The sequence below is a fragment of the Piliocolobus tephrosceles genome, chromosome 19, assembly GCF_002776525.5.
Source record: "Piliocolobus tephrosceles isolate RC106 chromosome 19, ASM277652v3, whole genome shotgun sequence".
NCBI lineage: Eukaryota > Metazoa > Chordata > Mammalia > Primates > Cercopithecidae > Piliocolobus > Piliocolobus tephrosceles.
Window position 1 is genome coordinate 37720157 of NC_045452.1, and position 27479 is coordinate 37747635.

The 27479-nt window shown below is 47.8% G+C and overlaps 1 protein-coding gene across 7 annotated transcripts in view; it reads right to left on the bottom strand.

Moving 5' to 3' along the window:
* Positions 1 to 24460, bottom strand: part of MX1 (MX dynamin like GTPase 1) — a 38593-nt gene extending 14133 nt beyond the window's left edge. The window contains exons 1-12 of one of the 7 annotated variants that reach the window (XM_023191852.2): positions 24318 to 24460; positions 20479 to 20563; positions 17182 to 17257; positions 15609 to 15734; positions 11785 to 11977; positions 10667 to 10804; positions 7678 to 7832; positions 6532 to 6670; positions 5760 to 5958; positions 3852 to 3930; positions 1842 to 1964; positions 1271 to 1412 (exon numbers count right to left, since the gene is read on the bottom strand). In XM_023191852.2, the coding sequence (XP_023047620.1) occupies positions 1271 to 1412; positions 1842 to 1964; positions 3852 to 3930; positions 5760 to 5958; positions 6532 to 6670; positions 7678 to 7832; positions 10667 to 10804; positions 11785 to 11977; positions 15609 to 15713 (1273 nt within the window). In that variant the 5' untranslated portion in view covers positions 15714 to 15734; positions 17182 to 17257; positions 20479 to 20563; positions 24318 to 24460. Of the gene's footprint in view, positions 1 to 1270; positions 1413 to 1841; positions 1965 to 3851; positions 3931 to 5759; positions 5959 to 6531; positions 6671 to 7677; positions 7833 to 10666; positions 10805 to 11784; positions 11978 to 15608; positions 15735 to 17181; positions 17258 to 20478; positions 20564 to 21389; positions 21481 to 21523; positions 21583 to 24317 lie in introns of those variants that run through there. The other 6 variants (XM_023191875.2, XM_023191838.1, XM_023191847.3 and 3 more) reach the window with 6 other exon arrangements.
* Between the last annotated feature and the right edge of the window lie 3019 nt (positions 24461 to 27479).

Genomic DNA, 27479 nt, shown 5'->3' on the forward strand with positions numbered 1-27479 from the left:
ATTCCAGGGCTTGGTGTTATGGGCTGAGTTTGAGTTGTGACCTCTTCAAATTCCTATGCTGAAGTCCTAACCCTCAGAAACTCAGAATCTTACTGTGTTTGGAGACAGGCAAAGAGGTAATTAAATTGAAATCAGGTTACTAGGGTGAGCCCTCATCCCATCTGCCTAGTGTCCTTGTAGGAGAAGATGAGGACACAGACACACACAGAGGGACAACCCCACGAGGACCTAGCAAGAAGACGCCATGTGCAAGGCAAGGAGAGAGGCCTGAGAAGGAACCAACTCCACCAACACTTTGATCTTGGACTTCCAGCCTTCAGAATTGTAAGAAAATAAATTTCTACTGTTTAAGCCCCCACCAAGTCTGTGGGACTTTGTTATGGCAGCCAGAGCCAACTGCTACACACAGACACATGCCAGTTAGTTTACCGATTCATCAGCGGATGGTCACTTGGGTTCAGTGGTATAGAAGAGAGCAAATGTGGCTTTAGTTGTCACCAGCTCCTTATCCTGACCATCCTCCCCCACTGCCCCCCACTCTCCTCTGTCTTAAGCCAACGTATCAGGCTCACCACGCTATCGACTCATTGCTATGGTCTACATGTTGGTGTCCCCTAAAAATTCCTATGTTAAAACTCAATCCTCAGTGTGATGGTATCAACAGAGGAGATCTTTAGGAAGGATTGGGTTATGAGCGCTCTGCCCTCACGAATGGGATTCCAGGCACTTCAGATACTGTATTTTTTGCAATTGAAGGTCGGTGGCAACCCCATGTCAAGCAAATCAGCACCACTTTTTCCAGTAGCACGTTACTTTTTGTTTATCAGCAATTTTTTAGCAATAAGGTGTTTTAAACTAAGGTCCGTACATATTTTTTAGGCCTAATGTTATTACACACTTAGTAGACTACAGTATGGCATAAACGAACTATTTATGCACCAGAAACCAAGAAGTTTATGTGACTTGCATTATTGCAATATTTCTTTTGTCTGGAACTGAACCCACAATCTCTCTGAGGTATGCCTCTGGCATCTCTGTAAAAAAAAAGGTCTGGGGAAGCTTGTTTGTCCCTTATCCCATGAGAGGACACAGCTAGAAGGTGCCATCTTTGAAGCAGGGAACAGGCTCTCACCAGACACCAGATTTCCTGATTCCTTAAGAATGGATTTCTTGCCTCCAGAACAATGAGCAGTAAGTTTCTACTGTTTATAAATGACCCAGTCTCAGGTATTTGGTTGTAGCAGCTCAAAGAAGGGACTGAGACACTCACCTTCTTGCAAATTGTTTTCAATTATGATATCCCATTTGTGGAATTCACGTCGGAGTCTGGTAAACAGTCGGCTGTCTTCTTCCCCTACAGTTTCCTCCCCTTGTATGAGAGCAGTGATGTCCTGATTAAAGGCATTAATTTTCTGTCAAGAAGAAAAACATCAGTATAAGCGGATAGACTTCAAATCCAAGGTCAAGGTCGTTTGGAGGCCGTGCCTGTGTGGAGGGTGGGGAATCATTCTTTGCTTCCTTATGGGACACTGTGGATCAGAGGAAAACAGAGGTTTTGGCACCAGAAAATCCTTTCCCACCCCTTACTGCCTTAAGGATCTGGGCAATGATCATGACAGAGCAGGCACAATGCAGCCTGAGCATCCCTCACTGCTGACGGCCCCCCGCACACCGGCACCCCCTGCCCTGCCTTCCTCAGCCCTGTCCACCCTTTGAGTGCTACGGGCCAGACGTCTTTGGATCAGCCTTGGGGGAGTGAAGAAGGAAGTGCATAAGGCCCAGGGTCCCTTTTTTGACCATGACATGTGCTTCTCCAGCTCCATGCAGCTGGCAACACTCACGTCTATCAGAAAGAACATTTTTTCAGTGTCATCTTCCGGTATGTCGACACCATACTTTTGTAGCTCCTCTGTTATTCCCTGGTGACTCTCCTTGATTTGATTTTCTAACAGCGGCAGAGATTTCTGAGGAAAATGGAGAGAAAATAATGGGAATTGATAAAGATGAACAGGGAATGAAAAGGAGGTGCTGGGTCTCCCTCTATATAGGAGCTGTGTGGGCCGTCTGACTTCCTGGCTTCCTCTAAAAGGAAGCTTTTCCAGACCTGGGGGGCAGGAGGACACACGCTAGGGGCACTGTTTTCTGCCCAGGTCTTCCCCCTTCCCCACTCCTATGACAGCAGCCTCATAAGCAGCAATGAGGCACCCACTGTGCATGTGTGCTGGGCCCTGGTAGAGTGACCCAGGGGCAGTTCCTCCTGTCGTCGAATTAGGTAAACTCTCTGGAGGGAGACTGGAGAGACCCACTTGTTTAGTAGGTTCTGAAGAAGTGGCATTTGGAGCAATTGGAGATTCAACAACTTTTATGTTGTTTGCAATCAATAAACAGTGATCAGAGACTTATGTTTTTAACAATACGGTTGACACCATATGCTGGCTCACACTTCCATAGCAAACATCTAAAAATGCCAGCTGACATGTGAAAGCCATACCTTTAAAATGTATCGGTGGACTGACGAGTTAGTGAGGGGTACTCAGATGTCAGCCCCAGTAACAGTGGCCATGGAGGAGGCTCAAGAAGGAGGCAGCAATGGAGCCTATCTCAGCCACAAGGGCATCTGTCTAGGTAAGACAACTCAAACATGAACCTACGAGCCTGACTTGGTGCAATGGCAAAAAACCCCCCTGGGCTTGCTCGAGGTGGGGAATCTAATAAGGAAGCATCCCTTTTCTGCACACAATGGGACCCCAAAGAGCTCTGCGCTCATCACAGTCAGCTGGAAAACAACCCCATTCTGCACCCACATTCCTGGGGACCACGTGGAAGACCTTGCACTCTGGTGCTGAGTTGAAAATTTGAAAAAGGCCAGCCTGCCCAACATGGCGAAACCCTGACTCTACTAAAAACACAAAAATCAGCTGGGCATGGTGGTGTGCACCTGTAATCCCAGCTACTCAGAAGGCTGAGGTAGGAGAATGGCTTGAACCCAGGAGGTAGAAGTTGCAGTGAGCCGAGATCACACCACTGCACTCCAGCCTGGGCAACAGAGAGAGACTCTGTCTCAAAAAAGAAAAAAAAAAAAAAAAAAAGAAAAAGAAAATTTGAAAAAGGAAGAGACTACATTCAGGCAGATTTTTAAAAAGAACCACAGAGCTTTAACAAAGCTTTTTGAAGTTAAAAAATACGTTCATTAGAATGACTAAGACATTATAATAGTGGTTGTCAATGGGAAAGGAAGAGTTAGTAGCTTGTGCGTAAGATTTTAATTTTTATCTTGGCCCAGTAGAAATAGTCCGTCAGCATCCCCCCCAGACTGTGGTCCCCTGAAAAGCAGTATCCGCATCGTCTGGGGGCTTGCTGGAAATGCAGAATCCTAGGCCCTACTCCAGACCCACAGAATCTGAATCTGCATCTCAACAAGATCCTCAGAAGATCTGTGTGTACAGCGATGTTTAAGAAGCCAGCAAGGGCTGGGCAGGGTGGCTCAAGCCTGTAATCCTAGCACTTTGGGAGGCTGAGACGGGCGGATCACGAGGTCAGGAGATCGAGACCATCCTGGCTAACCCGGTGAAACCCCGTCTCTACTAAAAAATAAAAAATTAGCCGGGCGAGGTGGCGGGCGCCTGTAGTCCCAGCTACTTGGGAGGCTGAGGCAGGAGAATGGCGTAAACCCGGGAGGCGGAGCTTGCAGTGAGCTGAGATCGAGCCACTGCATTCCAGCCTGGGCGACAGAGCGGAAACCCTCTCTCAAAAAAAAAAAAAAAAAAAAAAAAAAAAGAAAGAAGCCAGCAAGGTTCAGCTCTGTGTTCGTAGTATTCTTTTCAAGAACCCACAGCTCTGCCCGTGCTTACACAGATGTGTGCGATGAGCTCGCTGGTAAGTTTCTCTGCCAGGCAGGGAACCGTGGCCTTTCCTTCCTCCAGCAGATCCCTAGAAGAGAACACAGGATCGATTTCCACCTTGATGTAGCCAGAGGCATGTCTGCCTTCTGCTGTTGGGAAAAGTCAAGGCGAATTTCAGTTGTTTACAACTGGATGCAATGTCTTGCAACTGGTACCCAACAAATACTCAGAATTGGATTGAATAGGATTATGACTGAATTTTAGCAATCTAGGATATTTCAACAATGATATGGAATGAGCCCTTCCAGCTGATATAATAAATGTGTATCATGGTATTTGACTATAGACTTGGTCACCACAAAACTACACAGGCATGTACAGACACGTTTATATAACACATATCCCCTTCTATGTGTAATATGTGTAGGTAATCATAATGATACATATCTTCATACCAATACATTGAAGCATACTGAGATAAATGGGTAGCAGAACACTGAGGAGAAGAGACACAAAATATCTTGTCCAAGATAAAAACTTAAAACATGGGCTGCCTGGAGGAAGGAAGTCGAGCATCTTCTAACCCGATCCAAATTTATGCTCCCAGGGTGAGTTATGACAGGGTTTCTCACATTTTATAGGACATTTTAGGATAAAGGAAGCAAGCAGCGAAACATGAGTTTCTGTGCCTTTTTGTGAGAGTATACTCATACCTGAGCTTCCGTTTCTGTCAATTTTCTAGATTGTGGTAAAACACATATAACGTAAAATTGACCGTTTAACCATCTTTAAGAGTACACTTGAGTGGCATTAAATACGTTCGCACTATTATGCCACCGTCACCACTGTCTTCAGAACGTTTCATATTCCCACACTGAAACAATGGCCCCATTAAACGCTACCTCCCCGTTCTCTCTCTCCCAGCCCCTGGCACCCACCATTCTTTCTGTCTCTATGAATCTTACTACTCCAGGGACCTCAGCTAAGTGGAATCAGAAAGTATGTGTCCTCTTATGACTGGGTTCTTTTACACTTAGTAGAATGTTCTCAAGCTTCATCCATGTTGTAGCATGTGTCGGAATGTCCTTCCCTTTCTAAGGCTGAAAGTATTCCACGTTTTTGTACAGACCACATTGCTTTCTGCATCCGTCCATCAATGACACTGAGTCATCTTCATCTTTTGGCTATTGTGAATATACAGAACAGCATGTAAGTTTCTGATATTTCTGGAATTCTGAGTAATGGCTCTCTGTAGGCTTCTGAGAGAACTGAATACAAGAATGTTTACAACTCTACATAGTCCCATCATTTTAAATCTTACCAATTTATCAGTATTTTCCTTTTAAAAAATGTCACTTTTGGCAGGAGGGATAGAAAGGCCTTATAAACTATTCACCTACCTTTTCTTCTGGGATGCTTATTGCTTCCTTTTAATATTTGACTTTAAACTTTAACTATTTTGGTATAATGAGGTAAGTAAGGGCAGTTTTTTAATTTTTTTCCCAAATATTAATTAGCCCAACACCATTAATAGATAATCAAGCTGATATAGTCCACTATTTGATTTGAAATGCTGCGCTTATCATGTATCAAATATATTCATCCAGGTCTATTTCTGGGCTTTCTACTTTTTTTCTATTCATGTTTTTATAAAATATGGTTCTAGCACCACACTATTTAAATTATTGTACATTGTTTTCTCCCTATTTTCATTTTGATTGGTTTTTAGTGTTTTTTTTTGGCAGTATTTTGTAATCCCCTTTCTATTCTTCTAGCTGAATTCCATAGTCCTCGTTGGGGAACAAGCATAGTCACACACACACACTCCACACATCTGTGGGATGACTGCCACTTTCCCCAGGAAGGCCTGACATCCTGGGCTTGGACTGATCCGTGATGAAACCCAGGCTAGCGCACCTGAAATGTGGGTGGTCCTCAAAGAAGATCTTCTCTCTCTGCAGGGCTTCAGACAGGCTCAGCTGGTCCTGGATCTCCTGCTGGCCGCGGCACTTGACGATCATGTAGCCCTTCTTCAGGTGGAACACGAGGTTCCGCACCACATCCACAACCTTGTCTTCAGTTCCTTTGTCCACCAGATCAGGCTTCGTCAAGATTCCTGCGAGCCAGATGTATTTGGGGAGAGAACGTGCCCAGTCACGACGCAGAGGTGAACGAACAACCGCTCACGCCCCCAGTCTCCCAGGGTTTCCTCCCATCCTTGCCTGAGGGCAGGCCATGGGCCCTGCAGAACCATGGGGCCAGTGGAGCCCCGCTCCAGAAAAGAACTCCATGGCAAGCCGCATGAAGGCAGGAATGCCTCCCAGAACAGTGTGTGGCTCTCCCCAAGCTCCTTCACCCAGGTCCGCTGTAGAACACGCCACGTTTTGTTTGTCCCTTGAGTTACGGACGTCCCATCTCAAACACATGCTTGATGAATACCATGTGTTCCTGAGTTTGCCCTGCTTCCGAGCCCACTGTGCCTTTCTGAGCAAGTAGATAAGGGTTACAAGCTAACCTAGCCAGTGAAAGTCAAAAGCAGCTCATTTTGCTTGGCCTTGGTGGGCACCAAACCTGCCCCCATAGCAGGTCTTAGTGGAGGCAGGTCCCCACTGAGCAAAGCCCATGGAGACTGGAGGGACACTTGCCCACTGGCAGACCACTGAGCACAGTCAGGCTTCCCCATTCTCACCGATGGTCCTGTCTCCCTCGGGGTCCACCTCCTGGGCCATGCTCAGCGCCTCTGTGGTGGCGATGTCCACATTACTGGGGACCACCACCAGGTTGATCGTCTCCTGCCTCTGGATGTACTTCCTGATGAGTGTCTTGATCTGCAAGGAAATGAGAAGAGGTGACTCATGAGTATGGCAAAGGCAACTGAGAGGTGAGACAGCTCCTGACCTTGTACTTGCTTCAGGCCCTGAGAGTCCCAGGGGTATTTCCCCCAAAAGAAGTAACTTTGGAGAAATGAACCCACAAAACGCAACCCTGGAGGTACCTACCAAGCTGGAATTATGAGAAAATAAATTATCTGGGCAGAAACAGAGCTGTAGGCTCAGGAAAAACCATGAGGTTTCACGTAATTAACCCCCAAGAACTTAGATCTGATGGTCACAATGAAAAACGGTGGCCAAAAAACCCCACTTCACCCCTAACTCTTTAATCTGTAAAGTAAGATTCACTGATACTAAACTATCATTATACCTATTTCTTTCTTGCTTGTTTGTTTTGTTTTTGTTTTGAGACAAGTTCTTGCTCTGTTGCCCAGGCTGGAGTCCAGTGACACAATCATGGCTCATCACAGCCTCCCTGGTTCCAGCAGTCCTCCCAGTAGTTGACAGGTACACGCCACTATACCTGGCTAATTTTTTAACCTTTCTTTTATAGAGAAGGGGGTCCTTCACTATGTTGTTCGGGTTTCTGTCAAACTCTTGGGCTCAAGGAATCCTCCTGCCTCAGCCTCTCAAAGTGCTGGGATTATAGGAGTGAGCCACTGTGTGTGGCCCATTATACTTCTTTTTAATGCTCTCTTCCCACATAAGACCCCTTCCTAATACACAGCACTTTAGATATGACATTGCATAAAACATAGAACAAATACATAGAAGATGTTTCCAATGGGCCCATTGGCCTCACTTTCTCCAAAGAAGCTTCCATTCAACTTGACAGAAGAGAATGACCAATGGGCTCTCTGAATTCCCCACTCACACCTCCAAATACCAACTCAGCTCTGGACTCATGGTTACTCTAATACAGTACCCCCTTTCTCCTCCCACCCCTCCCACACACCCCCCATCCCCACACCAATGCCAAGGTCAGAATGGGTCTGAAGTCTGACCTTATACCCAATGTCAGCAGGCTGATTGCCCACAGCCACTCTGGTTATCCCAGGAAGGTCTATTAGAGTCAGATCTGGGACATCTCGGGCGCTGATCTCCAGGGTAATTAGCTCATGACTGATTCCCATTCCTTCCCCGGCGATGGTATTCTGGGCTAGAGAAGAAGCAGGGAAAGTTAAACCCAGAGCTTAAGATGAAAGGATCTCATGACAGTGAATACTCTGAAAGCATCTTCTCCTCTCTGTGAGTCATGGATAAAAGCGTATTTGGAGCAGGTTCAATTTCCTGTGATTGGGACGAAAGAGATCACAAAGGATAACTCAATATTTTCCCTGCTGTTGGCCAGCACTGTGTGTAGAGAGACTTTGTGAGAATATCACCATGAGTGACACCCACTTAGACCAGTCCAAAGCTGGGCTGAGGCCAGAAGCTCTTCCTGGTAGCATTCCTAAATCCTTCTCATTGATGTCAGCAGGAAATCAGCAACCAAGCAAAATAAAAACAAAAATATATGGAAATTCCTAAAATATAAACTGGAAAACCATATGGGGAAATGTACTTATTTTAGCTAAGATAAGCACTGGCTGTTAACATCCCAATAAGATTTTATTTTGCTCCTTCCTCCTTAATGAATTTTAGGATAGGAATTTGTTTCAGCAAATTGTTGGCTAATACCACTTTCCTCTTTTCTACATCTAGAATGTCTTTTTGGGATGTTTGATATCAATTTAGAACTTAGGAAATAACAGTGGTTATGGTCCACTAATTGTTCCCCCAATATCCACGTACCTGCCATGTGGTCATGAGATCGGGTTCTGGCCAGTGGCCATGTGAAAATGTTATGTGCAACTTCCAGAAAGTGTGCTTATGAAGGCGGAGATATGCCCCTTGCCATGGTCCAGCTGGCTTCAAAGTGGATTTGCTGACTAAGTCACAGCAGTGGGGGGGCCTTGGAAACAGAGGCCACACCCAATGAAGAAATGGGATCAGAATAAGTCTTGGTTCCTGACACTGGAATCCCCAGTCAGCTCTGGTCTGTCCCCCCTTCAGACTTATATGAGAGGGACAGAAAGCTTCTACATTGTTTAGACCACTGTGTTAGCAACTTGCTGGCACAATGGCATCCACATTCCCTTCCATCCCTGTATGCACGCTACTTCACAGGGTGCCTTTGTCACTTCCATGGAGAGAGAGAATCTGTCCCTTGAAATTGGGCTTGGCCACTTGACTTTATCTGGCTAAGGGAATGTTACACAGTGCGACGCCAGGAGAGACTGAAAGGTGTTAGATGCTGGGTCTTGCCCTCTTTTGCTGCTAGGAACCCCTCCACTCAAATTGAGAAGTCCAGCTTAGCCTTCTGGAGGGGAGAGACCACACAGACAGAAGGTCTGGTCACTCCAGCCAAGGGCCATCCTGGACCACCAGCCCCAACCCAGCTAGTCCAGAGATAGCTGGTCCATCAAATCATGAGAAATCAAAGTGGTTAAGCCATTAGTTTTAAGATGGGTTTTACACCAAGGGCTGACTAACACACACAGTTATTTTGAGTGTTCTGCTGCAGGCAGCCAACCTAATCCCAACTAATTCAAAATCATGGTTTGTCAATAACATTATTTATCTTTCTGTAAACAGTCAACAAATGTGATTAATGCTCCATCTTTATAAATGCTAAACTTGTCCCTTCCTACTGCTGGGCATCAGTTCATGTCACTTCAGTACCTTCCCAGTGTGAATGAAACTTAATCATGTGACATGCTAGAAAAACAGAAAGGTCAAGAGGAAGATGTTATCCGTGCATCTCACAGTGGCTGCTCTTTGTCAGCTACTCTGCCCTATCTACACTGCTGGTGTTGTTTCCCCTTGCAGACAACTTCAAATTGATCATTGTGGTTTGCATTTATGGAGGCCTGCCATGAGTTAGCCTAAGCTAGGATTATGCAGACCCAGGCACTCCCCTTTCTTAGGAAAAGGGTGCTGGTTCTGAGTGGGGTTCAGTGACGATCCCGTCCACAGTGTAGAGCTCTTTGCACAAAGGAAGAAGGGGAGGAGCTCCCTCACCCTCACATCTGGCTCCTCTTCTGCCAGATCTAAGTAGGGAAGCCCTTGATTAAGGGACAGATCGTCCGTATTTGGGGACAAGTTTTACATTTCAAAATTCACATTATTCTAGATACTCACATATTAAGCAATAGATGTGTTTTTGAGACAGGGTCTCACTCTGTTGCCAGGCTAGAGTGCTGTGGCAAGATCACAGCTCACTGCAGCCTTGACTTCCCAGGCTCAAGCAACTCTTCCAGCTCAGCTTCCTGAGAATAGCTGGGACCACGGGTGCATGCCACCACGCCCAGCTATTTTAATTTTTTTTTTTTTTTTTGAGACAGAGTCTCACTCTGTTGCCCAGGCTGGAATGCAGTGGCCGGATCCCAGCTCACTGCAAGCTCCACCTCCCAGGTTTACGCCATTCTCCTGCCTCAGCCTCCCGAGTAGCTGGGACTACAGGCGCCAGCCACCTCGCCCGGCTAGCTTTTTTTTGTATTTTTTAGTAGAGACAGGGTTTCACCATGTTAGCCAGGATGGTCTCAAACTCCTGACCTCGTGATCCGTCCGTCTTGGCTTCCCAAAGTTCTGGGATTACAGGCTTGAGCCACCGCACCCAGCCTATTTTAATTTAAGAGACAGGGTCTCACTATGTTGCCCTGGCTGGTCTCGAACGCCTAGGCTCAAGCAATCCTCCTGCGTCAGCCTCCCAAAGAGCTGGGATTACAAGCACAAGCCACTGTGCCCGGCCAGAAATAAATTATTGCTATCAGATGCTGATATCCAAGCATGCTGGTCATAATGAGGTAAAAGAAGTAGAAGGAACTGGGGCCTGATGTGCAGGAGAAAGGGGTCCTAAGGAAACAGCACAGGCCCAGGGAAGTGGGAGTATAAACAGTTACCCCAGGCATGTCAGAAGGCTTGACCAGGCATCCAAACGGGGGTACTCACCTTTATTAATTTCCTTTTCTACCTCTGAAGCATCCAAAATCTCAATCTCGTAGTCCTGGTAACTGACCTTCCCTCTCCACTCGTCTTCGTTCACAAGTTTCTTCAGTTTCAGCACCAGCGGGCATCTAGTCACGATCCCTAGGAGGCCACGCGCACATCAGTGCTCCACTTTGCTCTTAAAAGACCTACATAGTGCCTTAGGCCCATGGTTCTCAAACTTTTATACACTCATCTGGAGAGACATTTAAAACTGGAAACTTTCTGGTCTTACCCTCTGGTATGTGGGGACATCGCACTGTGTCTGGGTGACCTCAAGAACATGCATTCTGAATACGTAACCCAGGTGAGTTTTTGCTCACTAACGCTTGAAAGCCACCAGTCTTGGCTTCCTGCCTCATCCCAGTGTTCTGCCATCAGCTCAGGTGGTAGACCACATGGGGAAACCCCCCAAGCTCATCTGAACATCTTCCATTATCCTCCCAACATACACACTCTACCCCCATTAGGAAAGTATCCTGCTTCCACCAGGCCACCTTACCACTGTACTCCCACTGTAAACTCCTTCCATATTCCACCTACCATGCCTGACCTGTATTGCAAGACCCATTCCAAGCCTGAACTCTTTGAGCCCTCACTGATCTAGTTCTGAACTAGGGGACCCAAATGCATTTATTCAGATCCTCCTCAAACTGTAGATTACATATTACTTACGTGAAAAAAAAATGTGCAAAGAGATAGTGTTATGAAATGGTGTTCCCTCCAAATTCCTATGTTGAAGCCCAAACCCCTAATGGGACTGTATTTGAAAATAAGGCCTTTAAAGCAGTAATTAAGGTTAAATGAGGTCATTAGGGTGGGCCCCAATCCAATATGACTGATGCCCTTACGAAGAGGAAGAGACAGCAGAGATGCTTGTGTGCAGAAGGCCGCATGGGGGAGCGGTGAGGAGGTGGCCATCTGCAAGCCAAGGAGAAAGGCCTCAGGAGAAACTAAACCACGATATTGGACTTCCAGTCTCCAGAACTGTGAGAAAAAAAGCTTTTGCTGTGTAAGCCACCCCGTCTGTGGTATTTTGTTATAGCAACCTGAGCAGACTAATATAGAATGTAAGTTCTTACCGCTGCCTCTGGGAAGAGCAACTCCTGATAGTGCCTCCAGCACAGAGCTCTTGCCCGAGCTCTGGTCCCCAATGACGGCGATGGCCGGCAGGGCCAGGTCCTGCTCCACACCCAGAGCCCGCAGGGAGTCGATGAGGTCGATGCAGGGGCGCACCTTCTCCTCGTACTGGCTGCACAGGTTGTTCTCAGCCACCTGGAGGAAGCAAAAATGGAGAATTCTTCATGGCCTGCAGATCATGTTCATGATATGGTTTGGCTCTGTGTCCCCACCCAAATCTCATCTCAAATTGTAATCCCCATAATCCCTCCGTATGAAGGGAGAGACCATAATTGGATTGTGGGGGAAGTTTCCCCCAAGCTGCTCTCATGATAGTGACTTTTCATGAGATCTAATGGTTTTATAAGTGTTTGACAAGTTCCTCCTTCAGTCATTCTCTCTCCTGCCTCCTTGTGAAGAGATGCCTTCCTCCATGATTCTAAGTTTCCTGAGGCCTCCCCAGCCATTTGGATTGTGAGTCAATTAAACCTCTTTTCTTTATAAATTACCCAGTTTCAGGCAGTTCTTTATAGCAGTGTGAAAACAAACCAATACCCTCCATTAAAGACGGCCAACTTCAATAAGTCTAATACACAGGTTACTGGAATCCCCAAAAGATAATGCAAGAGACACGAAAAAAAATTCAAAGAAATACACACAATTCCCTCAAACTTAATGAAAACCATAAACCCAAAGATCCTAGAAACTCAACAAACATCAAGCACAGCAAACATAAACATCATCAAGCCATTAAGAGGGTCAAATTGCTCAAAACCAGTAATAAAGAGAAAATGATAGGAGCAGCCAGAGAATGATACAGTGTGAGCAGAGGAACACAAATGAGAAATCTGCTGTAAATTTTATCGGAAACAATAATAAGTGAGAAGACAGTTAAGCAATATTTTTGAAATACTGAAAAACACCATCAATCTAGAATTCTACACCCAGCAAAAATATCTTTTAAAAAAATGACGGCAAAACAAAGACCTTTCTAGCCATCCAAAAGCTTAACTAATTCATTACCAGTAGACCTGCACTACAGGAAATGTTAAAGAAGTTCTTCAGGTAGGAGGAAAATGACACTGAATGGAAATCTAGACCTACACAAAGGAGTCTACACTAGAGAGGGTAACTACTAGACTTTTTCCTATTACTTTGCTATCTTTATTGAATGTTTGAACATAAATAATAACAATATTGTGGAATTTATGATGTATGTAAAAGTAAGATGCATGATAGAAATGGTATGAAGGCTGGGAGCAGAGAGATGGAAGTACACTATTCTAAGGTTCTCACACTATACATGAAGGGACAGACTATCACTTGAAAGTTGACTTATTAAAGATATATACTATAAACACCAAGAGTTATACTTAGTAAGACAACAAAGGAGACATGATGGAAGCATAAAAAATAATTAATCCAGAAGGCAGAAAAAGAGGAAAGGGGGAATGAAGAACAGGTGGGATAAATAGAAAACAAATAGTAAGATGATATTCTCAAACCTAATTATATTATCAGTCACATTAAATATAAATGATCTAAATATTCTTAGTCAAAATGACTTTGAAAAAGAAGAACAAAGTCAGAGGACTAGCATTACCTAATTTCCATAATTACTATAAAGTTAAAGTAATCAAAACAGTGAAGTACTTGCATAAAAACAAAGAAAGCAGCAGACTTCACACTCATCCTGCCCACCTACCAGCAGCTGGGCACAATTTTCCAAATGTGGGCTGACTGGGGTTCAGGAAGAAGATATGAGAAAATCATCTCATCTTTTACTTCTTTCTTTTTAATGACTATTTTTATGCATGCTTCAACATAGACATGAGTTTTCACTAGAATAGCTTCTTTATATCAGGACAAGAAGCTCTTCATATTTGGGGTCAGATGATTCTTTGTTGCAGGGGCTGCCCTACACATTGTAGGAGGTTTAGCCAAATATCTGGCCTCTATTCACTATTCACCCTGAGTTGTGACAACCGAGATGTCTCTAGACCTGGCCACAAGTTCCAGGAAGCAAAACGGCCCCTGACTAAGAACCACAGCCTTACCAAATGCATGAATACCATCAGTAGCCTCGGTCTTCTGGAACTTTTTGTTTTGATTTCTTTATACTATTTATTTACAAAAGTGTGTCAAACATAATAAAGCAAATACGCATGTACTAACCACTTGGGTTAAGAACACAAACACTCCCAGTACTTAGGACATTGCACACACCTCCCTGGTCACCTCCACCCTGTTACACCCTCACCTCCAGAGGGTCCCTCTATCCTGAGGCTTGCAATCATCACATCCTTGCTTTTCTTTATAGTTTTGCCACCTATATGTTTTTCCCATAATGGTGTATTGCTTATTGCTGCCTGTTTGGGAATTTTATATAAGTGGAATCATTTTGTGTATTTCCTGTGTTACTCGATTCTTTGGTTCAACATTGTTCATTTGATGCAGCCATTTTGATGCCTGAAAATCTAGTTCCATTCCTTTTTACTACTGCATAGAATTCTGCTACATGAACACGTACCACACTCCCAGGATCCATTCCACCATGACAGGCACGTGGACAGAGTCCGGGTTCTGCTGTTATAAACAGTGCTGCTATGGAGGTGGCTCCCAGGGGGATGTGCAAGAGTTTACACATGGTTCTCAAACTCCAGCATGCAGAATCACCTGGAGAGCCTGGTAAAGCACAGGGGGTGGGCGCTGCCCCAGAGTGTCCAATTCACCAGGTCTGAGAGTGGGAGGAGGGGCTGGTCATTTGCATTTCAATCAACTTCCCAGGTGATACTGATGGACTGGTCTGCGGGCCACACTTTGAGAACCACCGTCTATCCCCAGAAGTGGAAACTGTCAGATCACAAGACACACTGTGTTCTCCTTGACTGGAAAAGGCCAAGCTGCTTCTAAAGCAGGTGAGTATGAGTGAGGGCGAGTTCCTCCTGCCCCACACCCTGACATAATTACATCTCTTACAGCCAGACAAGAGATGCACGAGGGAGGGAAATGCAGAAAAATGTAAACAGTGGTATCAGGGTGGTGGAAAGGTGGTGGTCCTCTGTGTTTTCCTAAATGATTCAATGTTTTTAAAATATTGTTTGAAAAATTGTTTAACATTGCCTAGGAAAACAGAGCCAGCCTGAAACAGACCAGTGATCCATGGTAACAGGAAACTGAGCACTCTGAGTGCCCGGTCACTCCCTGAACTTACTCCTCTCAACAGCCATATAAAGCAAAGACTATTATTCTCATTTTAGATATGGAAAACCAGGCTTATAACAGGAGGAATAACTGCCCACGATCACACAGCTGGGGGTGTCAGCGTCGGGACCAACTCAGGTTGGACTGATTCCAGGGGCCATGATTGCCTCCCACCAAAAATATGTCTTGATTCTAGGCAAAAAATGCACCACGTGGCTTCCCTACAGAGATAATATCCCAATGATGCCCTACGGTTTGTAGCTTGAGACTGAATCACGATGTGGGCAGGAGAAACAAACCTAGTGCTCCTTGAACCCAGGGCCTGGGCCAATTCCTACATGAACCCATCAACAGCTCAGCCAGTGGCCCCAACCCCAGCAGCACCTCCACCCACAGTCGGCTAAGGCATGAGTCTACACTTGGTTGTAAGTTGGCAAGTACAGGGTCAGGATCTGCGTCCTGGCACAGAAGAGGTGAGAGAGCAGGCATCGCTGGGGCAGCAGCAGCACCTCTGTAGAGAAGGGCAGCCTCGAGTGGACACGGCTCACATCACATGGATAGCGACTTTCAGAGAGCAACTTACCGAGCCCGGACTTTTCTGGGCCACGTCAGCATCTCCATTCAGTAATGGAGGGTGGGATGCAGCAGCTGGATCAGCTTTTACGATGTCCACTTCAGAAAGAACCATCTTCCTTCTTTCTAAGTTAAGCTTAAAATAAAGCAGATGCCTATTCAACAGATAAGCAGCTGAGTGTATTCAACCATGGAACCAAACCCACCACCAGAAGGGAAGGCCCCTGGGGGCGGGGACTCTGATTAGTTGCTCTTGGTGATGTCCCAAGAGCCTAGAAGAGTGCCTGGGACACGGTGTGTGCTCACTGGCTCTTTATTCACAGAAAGAGAAACAGAGGGACCCAAAGAAGCAGAGGTCAGATGAAGACACACACGCTGCCTCCCCGCTCAAGATGCTTCAAGAATATCCCTCTAGGCCCGGTGCCGTGGCTCACGCCTATAATCTCAGCACTGGGAGGCTGAGGTGGGTGGATCATGAGGTCAGGAGTTCAAGACCAGCCTGGCCAAGATGGTGAAACTCGTCTCTACTAAAAATACAAAAAAAATTAGCTGGGCATGGTGGCGGGCACCTGTAATCCCAACTACTCAGGAGGCTGAGGCAAAGAATTGCTTGAATCCGGCAGGCAGAGGTTGCAGTGAGCTGAGATCACGCTCCTGGACTCCAGCCTGGGTGACAGAGCGAGACGCTGTCTTAAAATAAAAAAATAAAAATAAAGAATATGCCTCTGTCCCCCAAAAGATTTTCTATGTATTCTCCTGTCATAATTTTAGGCTGAACTTCTAAAATGTTTTCAGTATAAATTTGAATAGGATAACAAAGGACACAATTTCTGATGCAATTGTAATACAATTAAAAACTTTACATTTAAAGGCCGGGAGAGGTGGCTCACGCCTGTAATCCCAGCACTCTGGGAGACCAAGGCGAGTGGACACCTGAGGTCAGGAGTTCGAAGCTAGCTTGGCCAACATAGTGAAACCCTGTCTCTACTAAAAATATAAAAATTAGCTGAAGTACTGGCACATGCCTGTAGTCCCAGCTACTTGGGAGGCTGAGGCAGGAGAATCACTTGAACTTGGGAGGTGGAGGTTGCAGTGAGCCGAGATTACACCACTGCATTCCAGCCTGGGTGACAGAGCGAGACTCTGTCTTAAAAACAACAACAAACAAAAACAAAAACTTTACATTTAAAAATAAAATTGTTATAGAACTGTTTCCAGTGTAGCCAAAGGAATCCAAATATTATGGTAATTTGACACCCAAACCTTTAGTTTAAAAAAATATGTGAGCTCTAAATCTTTTATGCTCTTTCTTTTGATCATCAATTTCATATTTTCACGCTTTTTCTCTCATAAGTGGGGGAAATGAAATGTCATTCATTTTACTCTTGAAAGCATGTAACTGACTGCCTTATACTTGTCTGCACTACAAATACACATGTATTTGAAATTCATTTTTAAAATGTTGTAGGACAAGTGTCTAAATACAAAATTTTAGTGTCTAATAATCTTGGATAGAAGTAACTGAAAATCTTTCTCCTATGACTCAAAATAAATGTTATAGAAAATAGCATGCACCAACTTACCTCCAATATACGTTTCTTCAAATAAAAGTAACGTCAACAAGTTAGATGGTATCACTGAGCTGTTCTCCTGCACCTCCTTGAAATCAAGCAAAGTATACAAGACAGACCCAAACCCGCAGAACACCCAAGAGTACCCACCCACCCAGTCCCATTCCCAAGGCTGAGAACCGTGCAAGTGCAAGAGGTCTGAAGCCGATTCCGATTCCGATTTCCCAGAATCCTTTTCTTATGTTTTGACTATTTTAACAGATGAATAAAGCACAGAGCTTTGCTGCAAATCTGCTGCCTGGATCAATAATATGTAAGGATGCTCTCCTTGCTTCTCCTCACGGGAACCTTCCCCGAGAGCCACGTGATCTTTGTCAATATCATGGGGGTTGAAGGGAGAGGTTAAAACACACTCATCACCCCTGCTGGTCGCCCTGCTCTGTAACCTATCTAGCTGCACACCTGAGCCAACGCCATTTCTCCTGTCACACTGGAGTTCACAGAAACGCCCATGTCAGGAAGCGCTGCCACGGCTTCACGCCGCCTTGGCTAAAGAACACATCCCTGACGCCAATACTTAAAACTATCCTTTTCTGTCTCCCTTCCCCGGGTTTAAACGCTTCCAGGACAGGCATCGTTGTTTGATTTCGATGGGAAGGAAGGGATGTACTCCTTTTTTTTTTTTTTTTTTGAGACAGAGTTTTGCTTTGTTACCACGCTGGAGTGCAGTGGCGCCATCTTGGCTCACTGCAAGCTCCACCTCCCGGGTTCAAGCTATTCTCCTGCCTCAGCCTCCCGAGTAGCTGGGACTACAGGCGCCCGCCACCGCGCCCGGCTAATTTTTTGTATTTTTTTTAGTAGAGATGGGATTTCCCAGTGTTAGCCAGCATGGTCTCAATCTCCTGACCTCGTGATCCGCCCACCTCTTTTGTCAGCTAGGAGTGGAATGGTTACAAAAGGCAATCCATTGTAAACGGTACTTCTGGAGTCTGACAACCTGAAAATTTATTCCCTAAAACTCCCATGCCTTTGGAAAGACCTCATGTGCCCAGGGCATCCCAGGCTCGATACCAAAGATCACCACTTCATCTGGCTCTCAGGAGTGCCAGTCTTCTGGGCTATGGTTGCCTTAGTTGGACTTTCTGCAGCCAGATACCGAGCATCGTTGAGACCAGGACTTGCACCTCACGACCACGGGCTCCACTCAATCAGCTGAAACAGGACTTGGTGAGTAGATTCCCTTCCCTAATTTGTTTCATCAATTGAGATTCTCTGAAAGCTAAACCTTATGGGTTTTGTCTGTAAACCATAAACGTTTGTACCTTTCCCTGATCATTCGGAACATCAGTTTGGATTTCAGAGACAGGGCAGTCTCGGGAGTTCAAACTGGTTTCTTACTCCTCCATGGAGCTCAGCATCCAGCTGCAGTCTTCAAACTAAACCAGCTCTGGCCTTGGAAGAGCCAAGAGGTGGTGACTCCTAGCTCTCCATCCCAAAATGCTCCTAAAATGTCTCGGCTCCACCCTGTGTTTGCAGAGGAGGCTGCAGGGAGCCTGGACATGCCTCCCACCTCTCTCTTTTCCAGTCCTCTATCCACTGGCCACTGCACAGCCCCACTGGTCAGAGCCTGAGGTGTTAGGTGGGCATGGATGGGGTTATGCACCAGGCTCTTCTCACATCCTGAGCAACTGCCCCCGTGCAGGGGCTTCCTTCCATTCCTGCCCAGAGCAAGTTTGTGCCCATGATATATAATAATGACTTGTGACTGTAATGTCTCAAAATGGAGGCACTCGTATTAGGTGGCATTAAGCCCACAGGAGGTTTTTTTCTTTAGAAACAATAAACATACATGTTTCTCACTTTCGCTCTTAGTAAAGGAGTTTTCCTTCAAAGTGGTAAGCGTGTGTGTGGTAGACTAAGGGGATGAGGGAACACTTCCTGTGGCCCAACGCCACCAGAGACCCCACTGGATAAGGACCCGGTGGCACGCATACCCATGGAGGATCGCACAAGCAGCAAGGGACTGGCAATGTCTGAAGCATTTTCAGAATCTTGGCGGTGAGATTTCTGAAAGCTTCTTCCTGACTTTGGCAGCTGGGCAGCCCAAGAAGAGGCCCCTGGAGGAACAGATTTCCCTCCACCACCCAGCACTAGAGAGGGACTTCCGATTCCCTGGAGTGGCTGTCAGTGGGCTGGCCTCCAGAGCCTCCACTGTGGGTCCCTACCCTAATCACTCCCTTTAATCATTGTACTGTGAATGTGTGCTCAATTGTGTGTGTGAATCTCTCACAATACATTCTGAATTTGAGAATCACTCATTGCCTACTGGGTCATCCTGAAACCTTTTGGGAAAGTGACAGCACACAGCTGGAGGAAACCTGGTTAATGGTTAAAATCAATCTGACTGGGCACAGTGGCTCATGCCTGTAATCCCAGTACTTTGGGAAGCCAAGGTGGGTGGATCTCTTGAGGCCAGGAGTTTGAAACCAGCCTGGCCAACATGGTGAAACACTGTCTCTACTAAAAAGATACAAATTAGCCAGGTGTCATGAAGTGTGCCTGTAAACCCAGCTACTTGGGAGACTGAGGCACCAGAATCGCTTGAACCTGGGAGGTGGAGGTTGCAGTGAGCTGAGATGGCACCACTGCATTCCAGCATGGACAACAGAGTGGGACCCTGTCTCAAATTAAAAAAAAAAAAAAAAAAAAAAAAAAACCCAACGGCCCACTTCATTTCTGCTATCCCTTGGAATGGTGGTGGCTGGATGGCGGCCTTCTCCACTCCAGATTTCAGGGAGCGGGAGTTTCCTGTAGCCTGGAGACCCAGAAACGATCTCCCAGCAGTGTGGCCACAGAATTCCTGCAGTGAGGGTGGAGAAGGCATCCAGGGTTGCCAGGGGGTTTCTCTCCTTGTGGGGACGCTTTCTCAGCTCAGACCCCATAGAGGAGCAGGGATGGGAGGTAGGATTCAGCCCCCTTCCTCTCCCAACACCCCTAATAAGCACCACCTACTACCTACGTTCTAGGAAATACCTAAGATGCAAGAGTCTACTACTTTCCCAACATAATCCAGTCTAGTTTTTTCTTTCATATACTTTTAAGTTCTGGGGTACATGTGCAGAACGTGCAAGTTTGCTACATAGGTAATACATGTGCCAATCCAGTCTAGTTTTAAAACTAACTCTTGCATGACTGACATTCACCTTTTCTTCTGAAAGCGTTTTTCGCCCAAACCCCACTAGCATTTAAATTTGTTATGAATAAAAGAGAGAACATCTTGCACTTTAGACCAAATGTACTGCTACCTACCAAAGCCCCTGAGCTGGGTGAGCAGGTGGGCGGCAGGGCAGCGAGGGCGACGCTGGGATTCCTGGCCGGCAACTGCGGTCCAAGGCTGAAAGATGACAGAGCCATTTTAGGACCCCTTTGGGACTGATGACACCGGGGGCGGGGTGGTGGTGGAGGTAAAGGCGTGGTTAGCATCACTCCACTCCACTTCCCAATAACAAACGTGATTTAAAATTTGACCAAATAACTTGGGCCATCCCAATTGCCCAACTCGGCAGTCACCCGCTGTTAGTGTTGATAGGGTGGGGGCGCAGGTCTCAGCTCTGCCCGGGCTCCCTCTGCCACCCCCGGGACTGTCCTGCCTCCCTTCGTCCACCGCCCCCACTCCACGATCCCAGCCAACTACGCTGGACCCCGAGGGTGCGTCGGCCCCACGCGCCAGGGAGGCCCCACGCATCGCATCCACTGGGGCAGCTGCAGCACGGGAGCAGGGAGCAGCGGTCTTCCCGCGCATGCCCCATCTCGGCCCAGCTCGGAACCCCCTTTATTTAACAGGATTGGCGAGGACTCCTTGAACCTTCCCTCCCCAGCGACCTCCGCACTCTGACTTGGGTTTGCTTTGGCGCGTTCGCAGGAAACAAAAGTCGACGGAAAGCGGTGGTCGGCGTTCGGGTGGGCTCGTGGCCCGCGCAGCCGTGGATCTGAAACTTTCCCGGCGCCCTTTCCCGCTTACTAGAGTCCCTCGGAAACGTCCCCAGAGCCCTGTCCCCCACCCCTTCCCAACCTCTCCGGCAGGAAAGCCGCGGGTTGGGGGAGAGGGGGTGTGTCTGATGAGTCATCAGGAGCCTGGGCAGCCTGGTGGAAATCAGAATCAGGCGTGCTCCGAGCCCGCCCATCAGCGCCCTTGCTATTATTATTATGATATTAGTTACTAGCAGCCGAGAAGATGCCCCCGCCGTGCCCGTGCTCCGGAGTGCTAGTCTCCGCCACGAAAGCCGCTCTCCCAATGCCCGTTTCCGTGCGCCTAGCGCGGTTTCTGGGCGCTGCCCCCAGAAGCGACACTCACCAGTCCCTACGCAGTGCGACAGTGCGGCCTCCCCTCTAGCTCCGCCGCTTTTACCCGGCGCCCAGCCCCGCCCCGCCCCGCCCCGCGAAGAAATGAAACTCACAGACCCCGTGCTGAGGGCGGCTCCGGGCTCAGAAACGAAACCTAACTCCCGGCCGCGCACCGGCAGCGCGTGCCTCCCGGGAACTCGCGGGAGACGCAGGTTCTCGGGCCCGAACCCAGGCCTGCTGAATCAGGAGCTCGTTTCATCCGGCCGGTCTGAGGATCCAGGTGCTCCAGAGGCTCCCTAAGGGCCCGGAGTCATCCAAGCCTGCACGTATCCTTGAACCTAGGCATGCCCTCCCCCCGCCCCCGTCGGTTTTGAAAACAGATGCATTGGTAATTGGGGGTCTTCAGTTCCTGCCCAGGGCTCACTGGGATGATCCCAGGACCAGCAGGGATTCCCAGGCATTGTGTGCCCCTATTGTCCTGAAGTCCGTCCAGCACTCCGACGCCCACTCCCCCTCCATCAGACACACCCATATCATCTTTCTCCTTTCCTACTTCTAGGCCTCCCTGGAGTTTGGCTCATCTGGTCTCTCCAGGGTGGAAACAGGTGTGTGGAAGGAAAATAAAATAAAATAGTAATAATAAAGTTTAAAATAATAAACATAGGTAATAGTCAACATTTAGTATAAGCTATTTAGAAGTAAGACACAGGCTTAAATTTTAAGCAGCCTCTCCCAGCACTGCTAACAAGTTGCAGATGCACGCTTATCTCGAAAGCTTATCACCTGCCTCCGGACCCCAGCCTTGTCCAGCTTAGAGGATGACTAGTCAAGATAACTAAATCGCCAATTTCCTCAGAATTGTCACAGGTTAAGTAATTTACTGTCTTTGTCTGAAACCTGTATCCTACCTTGTTTTTCCTGTCTCAAAGGACAAATAAGCAAGCTGCTTTCTTTGTTGGGGTCGGCAATCATTTGGGGCATGAGCCTGCTGTGAGCCCGGGTGCCCGAATTAAAAGTTCTCTTTTGGTCTCCAAAGGTCTCTTTGTCTTCCTTGGATAGAGTTTTACTGCAACAAGTGAAAGGGGTTGGGGAGGGCTGAGTCAAGCAGACCCATGGGTGGCCCTCCCTTTGGGAGCTCCCATTCCTGGCTAACTGGCTGTTGAGTGGGAGATGGCATTTCCCTTTGGGAGCGGTTGGCACCCCACCTCCATTCTCCTTTGCTCAGCTCAGAGTCCCTTATAAGCCCCCGCTAAAGACTTCCATGATGGGACTTCCTGCCCCAGCTTTAGGTCCTGGGGTCAGGGGCAACCTGGATGGAATCAAATTCAATACTGCTGTACCTACAAGTTGGGGAGGAGCCCCCCAGCCCGCTCCCTGTGCTGAAGTCTATTTTGCTTTGCAGGATCCACTCCTAGGGCTGGGCAACCCCATCCAAGGGGTTCTTCATCCAAGGGGTTCATCCAAGGGGAACACAAGTTCTCCCAGGAATCAGCAATGACCTCATCTCAACACACACACACACACACACACACACACACACACACACTCATCCCCTCTAGGCCTGTTACTTCCTGGTCAAGAACCCAGGCAAGAGCACATCCTGGGGGGCTGTGAGCAGGCTGGGCTGATGCTTTCTGAAGCAGGAACAGTGCCTCGGGAATGCAGGGTAGGTGTGAGCAGAGCTGGCACTTGTGAACAGACACTTAGTGATGCTGCTGCTGCCTCCAACAGTGGGAAGCTTCCCTAAGGGCCCTTGTTCACAAACAAAATCAGAAAGAGCTGCAGGCAACTGAAAATCAGATAGAGGCACAGCCTTAGCCAGGGCAGGATGTGGAAGGGCAGTGAGGCACCCTGCCCAGGAAGGAGCACACATAGCTCACTCCCAGTTGGTGCAATGCCTCCTGAAGTTTTTAACGCCCTAGGCACTTCCCTTGCCCACCCCAGTCCCTCCCTGGCCTTAGATTTTGGTGCTTCATTGCCTCTAATATGCATATGATATGGCAGGGCCCTGGGGAGCACAGGTGACTGTTTTGGGGTGTAATTCAGCAGTCATACAATAATAGCTCCTGTCTCCTGAGCATGTAGTATGTGTTAGGTCTCAGAGAGAGACAGGACTAGCTGGATTTCCTAGGCCAACTAAGAATCCCTAAGCCTAGCTGGGAAAGTGACCATGTCCACCTTTAAACACGGGGCTTGCAACTTAGCCCACACCCGACCAATCAGGTAGTAAAGAGAATTCACTAAAATGCTAATTAGGCAAAAACAGGAGGTAAAGAAAGAGCCAATCATCTATTGCCTGAGAGCACAGGGGGAGGGACAGTGATCGGGATATAAACCCAGGCATTTGAGCCGGCAATAGCAACCCCCTTTGGGTCCCCTCCCATTTTATGGGAGCTCTGTTTTCACTTTATTAAATCTTGCAACTGCAGTCTTTTGGTCATGTTTGTTATGGCTCGAGCTGAGCTTTCGCTTGCCGTCCACCACTGCTGTTTGCCGCCACCCCTCCAGATCCAGCAGGGTGTCCCCTGTGCTCCTGATCCAGAGAGGCGCCCATTGCTGCTCCTAGTCGGTCTAAAGGCTCGCCATTGTTCCTGCATGGCTAAGTGCCCAGGCTGGTCCTAATTGAGAACACTCACCGCATGCCCCAAGATTCCATTTCTTGGAATCTGTGAGGCCAAGAACCCCAGGTCAGAGAACAAGAGGCTTGCCGCCATCTTAGAAGCGGCCCGCCATCATCTTGGGAGCTCTAAAAACAAGGACCACCGGGTAATAGCAGCTAGAGGGACTCATGTGCAATCACTCACCTTAACAGCCAGCCTCCCAGAGGAGTAGGATTATCACACCATGTTCTCCATGAGAAGACTGAGGCCTAAGGAGCTGGGTTCCATACTGGTAGAGCTATGGCTCCAATCCAGGTGATTATTCTCCAAATCTGTGCTCTTCAGCACCTCCTCGCTATGCTGAAATCAAGAGGCAGCTTCTGTACTTAGGAAGCTCACAACCTCCCACCTGAATTGCAGGGGATGTGCGCTCTACTAAACAAACAGCAGTTACTCTTTTTTTTTCCTACCAGATAAGTTTCACACTCTTATACTTTGAGAATGGCCCTCTGTTCTTCCAGGCAACTTCTGATCCAGCCTCAGTCCTCCCTTGCCATCCCTGAACTCAGCACCCAGGTCATACTCAGAGGCTTCGTTGATGCCCGTCCCTCTGCCAGGCTGCCCTCTGCCCACAGGCTCAAAGGGAAATTTATCTCCCCTGCCTGAAGTAAAGGAGTAAGAGAATGGCTACTCCACAAAGCAACCCTGAAGGCTGCTGGTTGACCATTGTTATGGTTATTCTTGATTATATGCTAAGCAAGGGGTGGATTATTCATGCCTTCCCTTTTTAGACCATATAGGGTAACTTCCTGATGTTGTCATGGCATTTGTAAACTGTCATGACGCTGGTGGGAGTGTCAAGATGAGGACCACCACCGGTCACTCTTGTGGCCATCTTGGTTGGGGTGAGTTTTTGACCAGCTTCTTTGTTGCAACCTGTTTTATGAGCAAGGTCTTTATGACCTTGTGCTGACCTCCTATCTCACCCTGTGACTTAGAATGCCTTACCCGTCTGGGAACGCAGCCCAGTAGGTATCAGCCTGGTTATGGAGTTGCTCTGGGTACGCCTCTGACAACAGGGGTCTGTTTGGGAAAAAGAATGGCAGCATTGATGGCTCAGTTCCCAGGCCTGATGTTTCCCTTGGCAGAAGGAGTTTGGGGGTCCTGAGATGTTATTTTCTTTTGCACACCTGTCCTCCTCCAGGCCCAGGTGGACTTACATGCCTGACACCACAGGCTCCTGGGCGGGCAGGGCCCAGTGGAGCCTGGCCTTGTGGCACTGGCCTGGCCTCTGCTACCAGGCTGAGGACCGGGTCAACCGGCAGCCCCAGGCCCACGCTGGGTGCCACTGCACTTGCGATCCGGGCACAGCGTGGTTTGGTGCTCCTGGAATGAATGAATGGGGAATCGGAAGGCCGGCCCTGGTCTTGCAAAAGGGGCCTCAGGGTTCTCCACTGGGCTGGCTTCTCCCTGCTCTCCCTGCCCCCATCGCGAATTTCCCAGACAATTCAGTTTCGGTTTCATTTCTGCTCCCTGGTTTCCAGAAACGAAAAGTCAAATTGTATGACTTCAGGCTTCAGAATCCAGGGGGCGGGGAAGAAGGGGGCGGTGCCACGAGGAGGGGGTAGTGTTGCTCACAAACGCCACTGGCACCTCCCCCAGCTTGGACTCTGTTCTGCTGGGCCGGGGAGGGGGCGGTCGTGGAACGGTGGAGCATCCCATAACCTGCCAACCTGCCCATCCTCCTGGCTGCATTGCCTGCAAGTCCGTCCGCCTGCCAGCACCCCCGGCCCCGCCTCTGCCCCCACCCCTGCCCGCTTTGTCCTGCCTGGGCGCGAGTACAGGGACTGGTTTCCTTTGCCTCGTTTTGTTTCCTCTTCTGTGGGTGTGGTATAGATCCGTGCTTCTCAAAGGGTGGTTGTTCCTGGAACAGCAGCATTGGCTTCACCTGGGAAATTATTAGAAATGAAGGGTCCGGGGCCATCCCAAGACCCCTGCATTAGCACCCATATTTTAAGGGCCTGCCTCAGGTGATCCCTTGGCAACTGGGCATGAGAGCGCTGGCGTCTGGCGTGGTTGCTCTTGGCCCTTAAGGTCAGGGTGGGACTGTTTCTTCATGTGTGCCTGGGGCCCACCAGAGAGCCCTGCAGGGAGGAGCAGAGGCTGAAATCCTTTTATACTGGTGAGCTTTAGAGACCCCAGCTGGGGGCAGCAGGACCTGGGTTCAGGCATTGTGTACAGGTGGCCCAGCTACTGAAGGAAAGTAAAATATTTTACCCCAAAATCTTTTTAAAAAAAATTTTTTTTTTTTTTTTTGAGATGAAGTCTCACTCTGTCATCTAGGCTGGAGTGCAGTGGCACAATCTCGGCTCACTGCAACATTTACGTCCTGGGTTCAAGCGATTCTCCTGCCTCAGCCTCCTGAGTAGCTGGGACTACAGGCCTGCGCCACCACGCCTGGCTAGTTTTTGTATTTTTAGTACAGACAGGGTTTCACCATGTTGGCCAGGCTGGCCTCTAACTCCTGACTTCAGCTGATCCACACGCCTCCTAAAGTGCTGGGATTACAGGCATGAGCCACCATGCCCGGCCCAAAAGCTATTTCTTTCACATATTTTGAGATGGCTGCTCAGAAAGCCAGCCCACAGAAGCACCCCTGCGGAACTGTCTTGCCTGGGGAAGATTTGCATCTTAGAGGGTCTGCACTGAGGCGGTCAGGCTTGCTTTTCTTGCCCTTGTCGGGATCTAGGAAGGGAGAACTGAAAGCCTGACCCCTTTAAAGGTCTGATAGAGGCTGGACATGGTGGCTTACACCTGTAATCCCAGCACTTTGGTAGGCCAAGGTGGGCAGATCATGAGGTCAGGAGTTCAAGACCAGTCTGGCCAACATAGTGAAACCCTGTCTCTACTAAAAATACAAAAATTAACCAGGTGTGCGCCTGTAATCCCAGCTACTCGGGAGGCTGAGGCAGGAGAATCATGTGAACCAGGGAGGCAGAGGTTGCAGTGAGCTGAGATCACACCATTGCACTCAAGCCTGGGCGACAGTGCAAGACTCGGTCTCAAAAAAAAAAAAAAAAAAAGAAAAGGTCTAATAGAAACAGTCATCATCTATTCTCCCTGAGGGTTGTTCCCTGGTAGTTTCTCCTAGGTAACAAGACCACCTTTGCCAGCCAGGCCTCCTCTCCTCCCTCTCGCATAGACTGTTTTGCCACCATCCAGGGACATTCTTTTTTTTTTTTTTTTTTTAAGGATTTTTTTTTAAACGTATTTTAGGTTCAAGGGCACATGTGAAGGTTTGTTATATTGGTAAACTTGTGTAAGAGGGTTTGTTATACATATTTCATCAACCAGGTATAAATTGTT